Source organism: Micromesistius poutassou (assembly GCF_964030765.1).
Source record: "Micromesistius poutassou genome assembly, chromosome: 15".
Lineage (NCBI taxonomy): Eukaryota > Metazoa > Chordata > Actinopteri > Gadiformes > Gadidae > Micromesistius > Micromesistius poutassou.
Genome location: NC_140285.1, coordinates 12,072,947 through 12,088,833, shown reverse-complemented (window position 1 = coordinate 12,088,833; position 15,887 = coordinate 12,072,947). Strand labels below are relative to the sequence as shown.

At 48.2% G+C, this 15,887-nt stretch overlaps 1 protein-coding gene across 3 annotated transcripts in view; it reads left to right on the top strand.

Annotated features, from left to right (window-relative positions):
• Positions 1–15,887, top strand: part of LOC311359853 (protein bicaudal D homolog 2-like) — a 39,268-nt gene that overhangs the window by 11,539 nt on the left and 11,842 nt on the right. For all 3 annotated transcript variants that reach the window (XM_084479881.1, XM_084479880.1, XM_084479879.1), the window contains exons 2-8: positions 2,559–2,771; positions 10,420–10,572; positions 11,570–11,784; positions 12,104–12,350; positions 14,382–14,639; positions 14,842–15,045; positions 15,259–15,792. In XM_084479881.1, coding sequence (XP_084336007.1) covers positions 2,559–2,771; positions 10,420–10,572; positions 11,570–11,784; positions 12,104–12,350; positions 14,382–14,639; positions 14,842–15,045; positions 15,259–15,792 — 1,824 coding nt within the window. The remainder of the gene's footprint in view (positions 1–2,558; positions 2,772–10,419; positions 10,573–11,569; positions 11,785–12,103; positions 12,351–14,381; positions 14,640–14,841; positions 15,046–15,258; positions 15,793–15,887) is intronic.

Genomic DNA, 15,887 nt, shown 5'->3' with positions numbered 1-15,887 from the left:
ATTGACACAAATCGACTTTGTCTTGTCAAAGAACGACTAAGCCGCCGGGATTGCCCTGATTCAGCAACACAAGCTTTTACCTACTGGTTGTGCACAGTAATTAGTAAGCCTTTTGAAGAATATCCTCTTTACAACTTTAGCGTTTGTTACTAAGGTCCAAGTTTGAGATTCATAGAGATCATAGATCATACTACTGATCCTAAAGCTGAAGTGTGTTCTACTGCATTTGCCAGCATTATTCATTTCATAACGTCTTAACAAACATGACTGTGGATGATGAAATTAGGAACCAATCCAATTTGACCTCTAGATCTTTCTGCAGATCTCCACAAGATGATCAGATGACCCTAAGATCACAAGTTTTTTCAAGGCTTTGTACGCAACGAGGCAGTAGAAAGAACCAGTTAGGACTGGCAAGTCAGAGGGGAGAGGTAAACTGAAAGCATCAGCTGTGGTTCCTTTTATCAGCTAATCACATGGTGCCTCTTGATCACTGTGGCTTTGGTCTCTGCATGGGGTGTGTGAGGATCAGAGACCGGCAGGGGGTCGGGCCATAATTATGTTCACTCATTTGGAATCACACCTTGTACCGCTCCAGCCCATCTTCACACCGAGTTTTGAGCCCTCAAGAGTAAGTGCTTCTGCTTCCCTCAGTAAAGAAGCAATTGCTTAACTGTTAACATGCATTAGCCCACACTGCATCGGGTCAGTATCTGATTAATCTTACAACAGATGTATACTCCATGCAAGCATCCTCCCTTTGTGGACCCAAACAATGCAACATATGGCTAGAGGAAGATGATTCGTAGATGGGGTGGGCTGCCCACTATCAGATTATAGCTTTTGTCGCGTCTGCCCTGTTTTTCCCTCTCCCTAAAGTAGCCCCATCCTATGCTTGACGCTTGAAGAATCAAAGGGTTTGTGTCATCAGTTTTCTTGCTGGTGGGCTCCTTGTCCAGAGCCAGACCTCTTGATTAGTTTGACAGAGTCAGTAGGTCGCGTGTCCCCCCCTCCCCCCAAGACACACACACACACACACACACACAACACACAACACACAACACACAACACACACACACGGGCGCGCCTGTCGCGTGCCCAGACTGTAATGATGGGGATCCCCTACTTCCTGATTGGGTTAATCCCATATCTTAATGACATTCTAATCAAATATGGCCTTGGGCCTTGGGTATGATATCTTTGTGGAACATCTTAATTTGTTGATAGCCGGAATTTATTCCTTCATGGGGATTGGCGGCTGCTCTGTAAGCAGCTTGCAGATTTTTAGAGACAGGAAAACTTGTTTATCATGGATACGTGCAATATAAGGGAAACTGTAATCCCATGGTCCATAGTAATCCCCGCAGACAAATAATCATAATGAGTTGAATGAAGAAATTCCACAAATGACAGCCATGGACAGGTGAAGGTCAGATTGAGTTAAGGGTAAACCCACGTTTCACCATGTGCGATTGGGCAATGCCTACAGGACACGACTGCTGTTTGTAGGCCAAAGGGTCTGGCAGCTTTATGATGCTATCTCTCCCCACTTCAAAGCACAATCAATGGCATGTGAGGCACCAGACCTGATGTCATGTGTGTAGTCCATCGCACTTCTTGGACAGATTGCGCGTTCAAACAACTTAAGTGAAATCACACCCACTCAACACCCAAAAGTAGGTCAAATACATACACACTTGCAGAATATCCTTTTGCCAAGGGAATTACTGGGATTAATATACAACCGGGTGGAAGTGAGAACACCCAGCAGCCGCCTGTCACATGCGCTTGATGCCGCAGTGGACCAGTGGGTCAGAGAGCTTGTGGGGAGCTTGAAACCCGCTGGGATCTCTTTGTGGCCTTGGCCTATTTCATGCTGGGGTTTGCACTCAAGCTGTGAGCTGTGTAATAATAAATGTTATTTATAATGCACATTACATCAAACAAATGATCTCAAAGTGCACAAGAATAAAGGGCAGAAACAACATGAAAACAACTAAAGGCAGAGAGATTGAGAGATGTCCCACGATTCGGTCGATGATTAACAAATCATCATCATCTAGTTCTATTAAGTACACCTTTTGTTAACCTACTGAGGAGGATATCCTATCAAGGGCATTGTGCTGAATCACCCAGACAGACAGGCGTTGGTCTGTTTGTGCTGCTGCCTCTCTGCAATCTCCATCTGTGAAGTGTGAGCAGCATGTGCAACAGAGTCACTGAAATTGAAATGGTGGGGTGGGGTGGGGGACATGCAGCCCAGATAGACTCACTGATTATCTCTCTGGTTCCGCGGCAGCATTTAGGAGGGGTGTAGCCGGGTCATCGAAAGATTTAGCTTTTTATAGACTTCACAAATCCCCTACAGCACCACAACAGGGACACAAATCCAATCTCGTTTTAGTAACAATCCACAAAATAATGTCTGCCCTTTTTTTAAGCAGTTTGATGGATGCATGTCAACTTCACCGCACTATGAACCTATTAAAATCATTAATTTGCGTTCTTTACACTGCATTGTGTCTAAGTGTCTGTTCTCTTCCTCCTCTCTTCTGTAGGCCTTCGGACAAGCCTACTCCAACCACAGAAAGGTGGCCGCGGACGGGGAGAGCCGGGAGGAGTCCCTGATCCAGGAGTCTGCTTCTAAGGAGGCCTACTATGAGCAGAGGGTCCTGGAGCTGCAGACGGAGGTCCGACAGTCACGCAACATCCTGACCAACACGCAGTCTGAGAACGAGCGGCTGGCCTCCATCAACCTGGAGATGAGAGAGGTAAGCGGGATCCAATCACCTACTCGGGTTGATCATGGGATTGCAGAGGTTATCCGACCCTGATGTTTGAATCGTTTGTTCAGGTTTGACGAGCAGGCGTCATCTGATTGGACTTGGTATTTGGTGGACATATGTAGGGCTAAATTGTGTGTTTGATTGCTCTGTAACTTTACAATACCAATCTATGTTGATTTGCAAGCTCCCCTAAGCTCCTTAGGTACACAATCTTTGGTTGCATGAATGGGTTGTTGATCCTAAGTCTTACAAGTTAAAGCAAGTTCTAAGTGGTATTTGACACCCAGCATTTATTTAATCATGCCCTTAATGTTTAATATGAGACAACATCTTCAGTGAAATGTCATAATTGCAGGCATGGCTTCTGTTAGTGTGCATGCTCACTGCTCCGGCATGGAGCAGATCATGCTCATAGTTTTCAAACATTTGGGAATCTGAAGGAGGCCAAATGTATTTAGTAGCCTAATGCCTTCAGAGCAGGCGTAGTGCCTCTATCCCTTTCTTCAAGGGTGGGGTTATTATGATTATACGTTTTTTGAGTCACTAATAGGAATGGGAGTTGTTTTACTTTTATTGGTGTTCCCCCAACTTACCCAAACTTCTTAAACCCATGATCCGCTCACCCCAACAGATGAGCCTCACTAATCCACATTACTAGCATAACATGCAACCCTTAACCCCACCCAACCCCCACCCACCCCAAGCAGTCAAACATTTATTCCACTCCATTACATATTTTCTGCCTCCAATAGCAGCCGCCTCTATTGTCCCTGCTCCAATTTGGACGATATCTCAAGCCTAATGGACCTCATTAGTGGGGAATTGGAGCATGGTGGCCGCTGCATGCATGCATGTGATGCAACCACATTTTTGCATGAATGTGTGTGACGGGCCGGTGACGAGGGATCAGAATGGACTCAAACACTTGACATTGGAGACTGAGAATCAAAGGCTTCCTGCCAGTCTTCCGTCTTATCAGACTCAGTCTGGGAGACGGACGTGTAGGGGATGACCCATATCTTGAGATAGGTTTCTTTGGTTTAAAGGGGTGCACTGGTCCCGTGCCAGGCTAAGCAGAATTAATCGCCCTGCTGCGTTTGACGACCACATGTTGAGCTGAGCCTGCACTCTTTCGGGTCAAGTTGGACGTTTTACTGGTTGTGGGCTTGGGGGGCGGGGGGGGGGCTGGGGGCGGGGGTGGCGGATTAGGGTAGTGGGCCGTCTGCTTTGGTGTTCTACAGTCTTTTTGGGGTATAAGTGTCTCCTCTAGTGTCGTAGGGATTAGCTCACGTTGACACACTACTTGCTGGCAGGCAATTGCTTTTTTTGAAGGAGATTAGGGTAAAAAATGCTTAAAAAGGACTTAAGAGTTATGGAAACATCCAAATTTTGGCAATAAGTAGGTCAGCAGCAAGTGTGGATAAACACAAGATCAGCACTTACGGTTATAAGTTATTAATTTCTCTGTATGCTATACTCGCATGTATGCCCATCTTTGACAGGCCTGAATTGGTTGTAAGGTTATTTGGAGGCGTTTGTGAGTAACCTGCAAGCCAATCCACTGTTGGCTCTCCTCCAATCGGATGTGTTGATTAATTGCTTTACTGGTGACCAATGGAAGGGCTCCTTCAGCAGGTGTCCGGGACACTGTGAACACACTGTGAACACACTCCCCTGTACTCATGCAGCGCTATTAGCTGCAGCTAGCTCTAATTAGCTAGATGAGATAGGGTGTTGGCATATAATCATTCATTGTGCGGGGAGGATAATGACAACCCTGCAATGGCACTTGTGTGGGGAGCACAGAGGGTTTTGTGTGGGCGGCGGCCGGTGGGAGCAGGGCACTGAGCCTGGCATTGGGACCGGGCTGGGATCACTGAAAGAGCCCTTTGTTGGCTTGCATTTAAATTAGCCTCAATGGTTCTGCAGCGCGAGGAGGAGGGGACAGTGGGACTGAACGAGGCTGAGAACGGTGCCCGAGGAGGATGAGGAGGAAGAGATCCATTGAGGATGGTGGAAGACAGATTCCTTCGGTTATGGGTTTTTATTTGCTCCCACACACACAAAATGTACCCTTCTGAGAAAGTAATCGTCAATAGCCAGCACAATGAGCTGATTCTTACAACTGGTTCAGGGTATCTTTACTGTGAGCAAAGTATTATAGTCATTCCCAAACAAGTGCATGAGATGTACAAGAGGTGTACCCGAAATGATTGAGTACATCTCTTTTATTCATCATGACTTCCATGACTAAATATCACCATTCAAACTGATCACTAAACGCTGGGAGCATGGATCATCCATATTTCACAGCTATGGTGTAGGCTACAGGATTAAACCCACGCGGTGGGTAAGCTACATTGTAAGGCAGCGCATGGTAATAAGCATGACTCCATTAAACTCCTCAAGTCCTAAGAGGAGAAAGGGAGAGAATCATGGCAGAGAATCTTTTCAAATTTTGTTTGCTTACAGAAAGCTCTCTTCATTCTAACAAGCAACAGTGTATGAGAATACAGCTGTTTAAAGCTGTAGCTAAACCCATTTAATCAGGGCATTGTGGCTTTAGCCACCACTGTAATGGGCCCATTCAATTGTTTTAATGTGATTGGATTTTCCACCTGATAGCCACCGTGGGCAGGACAAAGTTGTCACAAACAAAATGTCCATTACCTTTTGACCTGGATGCTAAGTAGATACACACCCACACACAGGAATCAGAAGCTGAATCAAGGCTGAATTAACAGAATGCATTTAGAGTAGTTAACCAGAACAGATAAATGCAGTGTACAAAAAAGGGAATTGAGCTGAACAAGATCAGTCACTGTGTGTTTATATATTTGTTACATCCGTACCTAGTTCATTGCAAGGTCAGGGTGAGTGGTTTGCTGGGTGAGTGCACCTCATGAAAGGGTGCTTTGACCTCACCGTTGAGATGAGATGAGGTCAAGGTAACAGCCTCCCAGACGGGCACTGGGCTCTGAGCTCTGATCTCCTCCCGGCTGCCTGCATGGTTTCCTGTGTTGCTGACTGCTGGCCTGCTGACCCAGGTCATGGAAGCGGACACAAAAGGATAGGTTCAAAAAAAGGTTGGAAGCTGAAAACCACGATTAATTGGTAATTAGCGATGATGGTGTTGATGATGATGCAGAAGTAGAGGAGTGGAGTACGTGAAATAGTAGATAATAGAATAAGACTATAAACTAGAGGTATGATTGAGTGTATGTGTATTTATGAGTCTTCCAACATACATGTGGTTCTTTGTAACAGATAGAGCAATGCCTGCTAACAGGATTGTAAAATGATCCGGTCTGATCCTTGTGTAGATGTTCTCTGGGTAGTCTGGTTTCATGTGATGCCCCATCTGGTCTAAATAAAAATAAAAACCTTTCAGATTGCTCCACCCACTAATTACCAGTTTGATTTACATTTTAACCTCACAAGAGGAGGGTAACTCTCTTAAATACTTTTAGTGGCCATTGTTCCCAATTGACGTTTGTCCTCAGAAGAGTGCGCTGCCTGATTTAAGCCTGGGGCCGGGCCACCATGGCTAGAGTGTTTTCCCTTGTTGGTCTTGTGCATGTCAGACATGCACCAGTGCTCAGAATTTCCCAGACAAACATGTGCACTGTGTGTCATGCAGAGTGCACCTCCAGGATTAACATACAAAGTGCTAAAGTGTGCAAGCATCCTTATTTTGTTCGAATGACCCACGGACATACAGTGAATCCCTCATTCACACTTGCGTGCATGAATGCGTAGCGCTGAAAGAAATTTGCAGGACACACGCAAGGCGAAAAAGTCCAAAGCATTTTCTGTTTCATTTACTCGAGGGGGCTTTGATAATCTCACTGAAAACATCAGAGGGTGACCTTGACTTTGTTCCGGGCCCTAATGGGGTCAGCGCAGCGTCTCTCCATACAGACTTGACAGTCGCTCGCGGCAAAAAGGAGGATAAAAGCAGATCTACTTTCACCTTAGTTCTCCTGGCTTGACAGCAGCGAGACGCCAGAACGCTTCTTCATTATACCTGCATTCTGTCTTAAGAACCCATAGGGCTGGGGAGGGGGGGCTGCTGAGCTGCACCACATCTGTGAGGTTTTTTCACTCATCCCTTTCAGAAGGTAATCCTGCAGTCGGTGGGGCCCCTGAGATTTAACGGTAGTCGACATGACCTCAAAGTCACATTTTGCTAAGGATAGTCTGTTTCATCTGTGTGCGTGGAGCTGGGTGTGTGTTTATGTGTGGAGGAGAGGACAGATGATTGAGCAGAGTGCTTCTGTACGCTCCCTGTCAATCTGACAAATTGATGTTATTGGCCCTAATGGAGGTTCCTAGGATCCTATTCAACCACGGCTGCTACATGAACACTAAAAGCATGTGGGCAGACTGCAGATAGTGTGAAGTGAGTAGGATGCAGCAGAGTGAGCAGTAGGGAGAGCAAAATGGTGGATGCTAGAGCGAGTGGGCAAGGAACGATGAAAAATAAATTGTATTGATGGAAAATATAGCCTGTCTACCATCCTTGCCGGACCTATCATTTCCTGCAAGGAAATGTTGGGTTATCATGGCAGAAACTCCTTACCATTTGAGAAAGTATTTAAACCCAAAGACTTCATCCCTTTTATGCTGAACAAGCGGCTTCCGATAAGCGCTATAGTTTAAGGAGCTCAAACACATTTTGAACACATTAAGAAACAGAACTTGGGACTGAAGCACAACTAAACCCTTTCATGCTGTCAAAAGTATTTCCACTGTTGTAGCAGGAGCTTTACAGAGAGAAAGTGAGGGTTAATTCAGTACAGTAGAGTAGAGCATGCTCAGACTGGAAACCACTCTGACCCTGTAATCTAGTGAGCTGGTGTCCTCAAAGCCCCAGCAGGGGAATAGACCTACCAGAGGCTCTGTGTGCAAATTAGTGACATAAATAGGTCATACTTGAGTAGAGAAACAGGCATGTGTATTGTAATACATACTTTACTAATATAAATGCAATAAGTCTAGTGATGGTGTACATCAATATTAAAAGGCTACCATGGGTCTTATTCACCTAGTGGCCATCTTGGTTCCATCTGTGTTCTTAACGGTTCTAAATATTTAAAATCAAGATGGCCGCTAGTTGAAAATGGCCTATGCCACCCACTTTGCCACTGACTACCACTTGCCTTACCCCCCACTTGGCGGTGAGGTGTCTCTGTGTGTCTTTGTGGATGTTGTGGAAGCAACTGGGTGGTACCAGAGGTGGCAGCAGGCTGTCTCGGGGGGGGGGGGGGGGGGGGGGGATCGTAACTCCTGAACTGTATCCTTTTGACAGGGTGTTCAAAGGTGACGTTTTATACCATTTTCCCTGCTACCTTCTGTGCCGAAGACAGGCACACAAACGCACAGACACACGGACACAAACATTCCCAAGGGGGTGCCTGGCGTTCCGTGCCTGAGTCAATGTTGTTCACACTTTGCGACAGGCCACCATAAAACCAAGGGTGGTGGGTTTATACAAATCAACGTCTGTCAGGCAGCCAGTTGCTGACCCCCCCCCCCCCCCCCCACAGTCACAGTCCCATCATCCTGGTGGGGGGAGGATAGCGAGAGAGGGGGAGACAGAAAGGGGTCTTTGGAAGGAGAGGTGAAAGGTCAAGGCCCTGGTGTGCATTCTAATCACGTTGTAGCTGTTTGCCAGTGGCTGCCTGTATTCATCAGGAATAAACCTCACCCGGGGTTAGCTGAGACGCCTAACCCTGGCCAGGAAAGAGACCTTCCTCCCATCTGCTGCTTCATTGTTGTGTCAAGGGCACCAGTGATGATTTCATTTTAGTTCAATTCTTTTTTTATTATTTTGCTCAAACAAGAGCCATTTCTTAAATGTGACTTTTTTACCTTCTCTGGAAGTTTCTAAAAATGGAACAAAAAAAAACAAACATTGTTTGTAAATAAAGGTTAATACAAATTTTATGTTATGAATTGCTCACAAGATGACAACCAAGCCATAACATTCAACACTGCTCTTTCCTAATCACCAGACCCACAAATTGATTATTCACTTCCGTCCAAAATAAGAATTCCCATTTTCAAGTCATCAGCATCCAGTCAATATGCAGCTGGTGCGAGTCATATCCAATTTCTCCATAAAATACGTTTCCCTTTCTATTAGGGCTGTCTAGGGAACACAGGCTATTTGATCTGACCTCAGTGTATGGGCTTAGGGGAAGGCCTGATCTCTGTGCTAAGCACATGCATTATTCAGTAATGAATCAACGTGAGGGCTTTCATGCAGGCAGCAAACACCCGCACTCATTACGCATGTGGGAGCGCTGCTGAATATTAATGCTGCATCAAACATCATCCAGGCCCAGCTCTGCAAAATGTAACTAATAATTGCTCCCAGCTAACAAGGAAACATGTATTCCTGATCATCTGGGATATGGAAACAAAACTGCACAAGAGTGATCAGATTGTCTCTTTCGTTGTCGACAAGTCGCTTGATTAAGATACTCTGTCCATGCAGAAATAGCTGTTGAGGTTGTGTATTTTGGAGTCATGTGACTTGATGGGGTGAAGTGTGGTGACAACATGACATCATGACGAGACAAGAACACACACACACACACACACACACACACACACACACACACACACACACACACACACACACACACACACACACTCGCACAGTGTGAATTAATTTAGATGAAAGGTGTGGAAACCATACACCTCCTTTGGTCAGTGTCTCTTCACTTCAAAGTGTTGTTTCTGAGCCACGCTCCCAGCTGCTGGCTGGGGCTTTCAGGATTAGCTTTGGCCCGTCACTGGGAGGGGCCCGGAAAGGTGTTAAGAGTTGTAAGAGCAACCATAGAGGAACTAGCAAAGATGGCGTGTCGGTCACTCAGCGATCAGGAAGCTTCAGTGTTGGCCAAAAGGGTCACGGTCACACGTCTTTATTTATCTATTTGATTATTTATAACCTTGTTAAGCGCTGGTCATTTCATATCACACATATGGCTATGCTGTAGAACTAGCAAATGGACTTGTGTCTCAAAACATTACAGCTATTACATACAACAGAAAATGAATATAATAATTGGAGGCACTCATAAGATTGTGGCTTTGTGTTGTAGGGTGTATTTCATTTGTACACCTTCATGTACCAATTCCATATACTCAACTGACTGATTCCACGTTCTGTCACATTGGCAGACTCCACTGTTAAGAGTACCAGTCATTCATCATCTCTCACCATAAGTGTCTTTACTGTCAGTATGGCAATCAAAGCTGGCAGCAAATCAAGCTGGTGGCCCACTGCCCACCAAGACACTTGGCGCCTTTAGACACACATACACACTCTGTCTCCGTATCTGTCTCTCTCTCCGTCTCTGTGTGTGTGTGTGTGTGTCTCTCTCTCTCTCAACACCTTACGCACACAAAGACACACTTTGCATTTAACAGAAGAGACAGATGGGATTTGGTGGATATCCTTATCCATGAAGATTTACATGTTTAAGACCGCACACACACGCACACATTGATGTGAATACATCCAATCAATCACTGTTGCCTCACCGAAGCGCTCACTCGGACGAGATTGAAAAGCAAACCCTCTGACAGCCTCCTTCTCTCCTCCTCCCCCTCCTCCCTGCAGAGCTACCAGGTGGATGAGCTGGAGAGGGTCCGGCTGCGGGATGACGTCAAGGAGTACAAGTTCCGGGAGGCGCGGCTGCTGCAGGACTACACAGAGCTGGAGGAGGAGAACATCTCCCTGCAGAAGCAGGTGTCCGTGCTGAAGCAGACCCAGGTGAGGGGCAGCCCCAAGCAGCACAGGAGCACGGGGGAACTGGATGTGTCGGTGTGCAGCTAGGACCGGATGGTCTGTGAGTTGAGACGGGGTGCACTGCAGCAGAGAGTACAGGGCTGAAGTCGAGATAACAAACAAGAATAACTAAGAATAACTAAATATATACAGGAAATATGTGTATGCACGATAAGTGTAGTAGAAATCTAGATGAAAACCAATATTGGGACTACAGAATACAAAGAGAGAACCGCTATAATCGCTGCTTAATTGATTTATTTATTGTTATTTATTTTAGCACACCACGCAACATATCCTTTTCTGGTTCATCTGTTTAATTAATGCTGTTAATTAATTGACATACAAGGTGACACATGTAAACATTGCACTGCCTACACCCTCCTCCGGTGCGTCTGATCACAGCTTTCCTCCCATGGTTTCCCCTCCACCACCTCAGAGAGGTGTGAGCGCAGCTACATTTAGATTTCTTTATCTGATAAAACACTATTGCAGACATTTGTGTCGTTTTCGGCTTCGAAGGTTAAGGCTCTGATTTAAAACAAATTTAAACCTCCCAACGCACCCTCTTAACGGTTCGAAAGACATATAACCGGGTGGTTTCATTCAAAGGGATGGGTGGATTAAAATAAACAGAATCCTCTATAGCTAGCGCACACACCCAGCTGAATACCCATTAAGAGTATTTCCATTTGGGGCCGGCTTTATTTTGATGCTGATAATTCTCTCCATATGACCTTGCCACCGGGGATGATATCAAACATATGCGTATGTCGCGATTCAAAATTAGCCGATAAACAAATTAAAGAAATTAAATTAAGTCACAATTCTATTTTGCAATCAGAATGAATTGGATTAAATTGAGACGCCCCCCCTACTCCCCCCCCCCCCCCCCCCACCCCCATTTCATCTGGCTCCGTGTGACGGGGGCTGTGTTCCCTGCACCACCCTCCAAACCCTAACGCCCCTTGTGTTTCCCCAGGTGGAGTTCGAGGGCCTGAAGCACGAGATCCGGCGTCTGGAGGAGGACACGCAGTTCCTGAACAGCCAGCTGGAGGACGCGGTGCGCCTGAAGGAGATCGCCGAGCGCCAGCTGGGGGAGGCCCTGGAGACCATCAAGACGGAGCGCGAGCTCAAGGCCTCCCTGAGGAAGGAGCTGTCCCACTACATGACCATCGGGGACTCCCTCTACCACAGGTGAGACACAGGGCAGGGGGGAAGTGGGTCAATGATGGGCTTGTATCTGTCCCTCTACGTCTCTCTGTTTCTCTATGTCTGTCTGTCTCTCTCTCACTTTTTATCTCTCACTTTTTCTTTCTTTCTTTCTTTCTTTCTTTCTTTCTCTCTTTCTCTTCTCTCTCTCTCTCTCTCTCTCTCTCTCTCTCTCTCTCTCTCTCTCTCTCTCTCTCTCTTGCCTCACTGTGTGTTGCCCCATAAGGAACACAGAGCTCTCCTCTCTATAAGGAACAAGCGTATTAATCAACATCTCCTCCTCCTCCTCCTCCCCGCCCCCCAGTCCGCTCAGCATCTCCCTGGACGGCCTGAAGTTCAGCGACGACTCCGGCATCGAACCCAACAACGACGACGCCCTCAGCGCCTACGAGAACGGCTTCAGCAAGCTGGCCCAGGCCATCGCCGAGGACAACCGCGACTCTGCGCCCAACAAGGAGGACCTGTTCTGCCCGGTGCCGAGCCTGGTGGACGACCTGCTGAGCGAACTCAACATCTCTGAGATCCAGAAGCTCAAACAGCAGCTGCTGCAGGTGGGGGGTCCACCACACACACGCACGCACGCACACACACACACACACACACACACACGTTGCACTTACTAAAAGTAAGTGCAACATAATTAACAAGATGTCTTCTCAACAGCAGTTTGAGAAGGGCTTTTACCGTAGCATGACAATGTGTCATGTTTCTCCATAGAGCCAAATCTAACAAATGACAACTAGTTTTGTTTTCCTCGAGATGAGTATCTGAATTCCTTTAGAAAATCCCTTCATTGTGTCCCTATCGTCTTACATAAATAACCCCAGTTACCCACCGCCACCCCCCTCTACTCATTAATCTGCTGGCCGTGCACCACCCTCAGCACGCACTGTTCCTGTGCGTGCTGGCTCAGTTTGAGGACAGTGGAAAGTGTCCTTCGGCTAACGACAGGGTGTTGGGCGGTGTGTGTGTGAGTGAGTCAGTGGAGCACATCGGCCTGATCTGCGGCAGAGCTACGGCTGGGATAAATATCCTGTTAGAGCGATGTTAATCCTGGGAGACGCCCCCTCCCCCGGGGAGCGGCACTAGTCGACAGGCAGGCAGACGGCGGGAGGTGACTCCGGGTGGATCTGCCATCTGCCTGCACCTCAAACCCCCAGTGAGGCCAAGGCCGCGTCTCGTTGATGGTCACCGTGGTTACGGGCGTGGAACCCGGTTACCTGCGGAGGACGGCAGCCGCTTTTGGGGCCTCCAGGGTTCAATCTTGAGATGCATCTTGAAAGGGGAAACCCGGGTGTCAGGTTGATTAGAGAAGCCCAAGGTTTCCTTGGCGATGCCCTGGTATGTACACTGTTTTAATCTAGAGGTCCTTGTTGGGTTTGTCAAGTGTCCAGCCACTCGGTCGGGTCACTCCACAGATTACAGACAGGAACAGAGGACGCAGGAAGTGCATCACAATTACTCCGCTCTACTCTGTGGTCATTTCCTCCACTCTCCTCTCTCCATCCAGCCGGAACTGGCCGATCAATCCAATCGAAAGTGCTTACTTTTCGGTGTATTGTATTTCACTCTTAGTGACTCAACCTCAATAGGCTGCAGCTGGATCCAAAATGGCTGCTGCGAGAACAAAATGAAGAGTTGTGCGTGCGAGTTTGATGTAATTAGAAGCATCCTCCAGTGGCCTACAGGCCCTCTTAGACGATGTAGGTCATGTTGCTCCGCATTAGGACATGGACATTATAACTAGTTGTGGATGATGTCTCAGCAATTCATTTTCATGGTCACATTATCATGTTGGGGATTCTGGAATGAATAGGCCTGCTGCTTTTGAGATCTTATGATGAACAGCAGAATTTAGCCTAAAATAGTAAGTAGTATTATATGTATGTGAACATTTATTATAGCTTAACATTGAGACTGTCTTCTGTAAAACCTAGATTAGGTAGATGGGCTATAATGCAGATGTAGTCATTGCGTGTGAAGAGCTCATCTTAAGAACATCTGCCCCATTTTTTTCTACTCGTCCAACTATAATGTGAACAAATATACAGTACATTGCATAAGGGTGGGGCCATCCTAGCTAGCCTTGTATTATTAAGACACGCACACACACTAACACACACGCTGAAATACCTTAGTGCTTCGGAGTGCATTGCTTTATGTATATTGGAATGTAAGGAGACCCAGTGCGCTCACTGCCAGCCCTGACTTGAGCCCAGTCCAGTTGCTCCTTAAGGTCACCCTGACGCTGATGCCCATCCCCGCTGGACCAGTGGGAGCTGGCGGGGTCTCACATTATCTGGCAACGCAAGCCACATAGCGGGGGGTAGTGTTACCACATGACAGACAATCCGTCGATGTGATGGATCTATTACGCCCGACCCGAGAGAGGAGTCGCTCACATCATCCACGTCCTTAGAACCCCTGGCCCCTTCCAACGAATCCATTTGTGAAATGACTGGAATGGGACTACAGATGAGAAGGGGGTAATCAACAAAAACAGAACATGAACATCCCATAATAACATACGCCGGCGCCTCCCTCCCTCCCTCCCTCCCTCCCTCCCTCCCTCCCCCCCTCAGATGGAGCGCGAGAAGGTGAACCTGCTGGGCAACCTGCAGGACTCCCAGAAGCAGCTGGAGCAGGCCAACGGGGCCCTGTCGGAGCACCAGGAGAAGGTGGGCCGCCTCACGGAGAACCTGGCCGCCATGCGCAAGCTGCAGGCCAGCAAGGAGCGGCAGTCGGCCCTGGACAACGAGAAGGAGCGCGACAGCAACGAGGACGGAGACTACTACGAGGTGGACATCAACGGGCCCGAGATCCTGGAGTGCAAGTACAAGGTGGGTGCGATGAGGGAAAACGACTGGCAAAAGTAGGAAGGTATTGCTACCAGATATAGGCGCTGTAGTGACAAGACCTACTACTGTACTACTGTGCTACCAGTTCAGTAATATTTCACCAACAATGAGTAGTGCTAGCTAAGCTCTGTGTGTAATGTGTGGGAGTGATGACGGACTGACGGCGTGTCTCCGCCCGCGTCAGGTGGCCCTGTCGGAGGCCGGGGAGCTGAAGGAGGAGCTGAAGACGCTGAAGGCCGAGTACCAGGCCTGCCAGTCCCGCTACGAGGAGGACCGCAGCCGTCTGGAGATCGACGTCACCACGCTGGGCGGGAAGCTGGCCTCCCTGGAGAAGATCAGCCTGGTGGACCGGCAGGAGAAGAACAGGCTGGAGAAGGAGCTGCGCAAGGTGAGGCACCGGCGGGAGGCATTAGGCAGGAGGAGAGGATATTGACCGACTTATATAATACGCTCTAGCAAAGGGATCGATGGAGATGTTAGCGTGAGGCTATCCCTAACCGGTAGTGTAATCTTAGCGCGTTGTGGTTTAGCCAGGTCTTCTCTCGTTAAAGACAGCTTAATCAATGTTCGTGTGTGTGTGTGTGTGTGTGTGCGTGTTAAGGTGAGCGACGTGGCCGGCGAATCCCAGGGCAGCCTGACTGTGGCCCAGGACGAGCTGGTCACCTTCAGCGAGGAGCTGGCCACCCTCTACAACCACGTGTGCATGTGCAACAACGAGACGCCCAACCGCGTCATGCTGGACTTCTACAAGCAGGGCAAGGGCGGCCGCAGCAGCCCCGAGGGCCGCGGCCGCCGCTCGCCCATCCTGCTCACCAAGGGCCTGTTCCCCGCTGACCTCGGGGACCCGGTCTCCCCGCCCTCCCTGCCCTCCCCGCCGGCGTCGGACTCCCGGCGCGAGCCCATGAACGTCTACAACCTGGTGGCCATCATCCGCGACCAGATCAAGCACCTGCAGATGGCGGTGGACCGCACCACGGAGCTGTCCCGGCAGCGCGTGGCCTCCCTGGAGCTGGGCACCGTGGCCGACAAGGACAAGGAGGCCTGCATGGGGGAGATCCTGAAGCTCAAGTCCCTGCTGAGCACCAAGCGGGAGCAGATCGCCACGCTCCGCACCGTGCTGAAGGCCAACAAGCAGGTCCGTCTCTTGTAGAATCCTTTACGGTTAGACCGTGTTTTGGCTGTAGTTTGGGATGATGAAGGGACCTTTGGTTTATTCTAGTATGGGCGGTT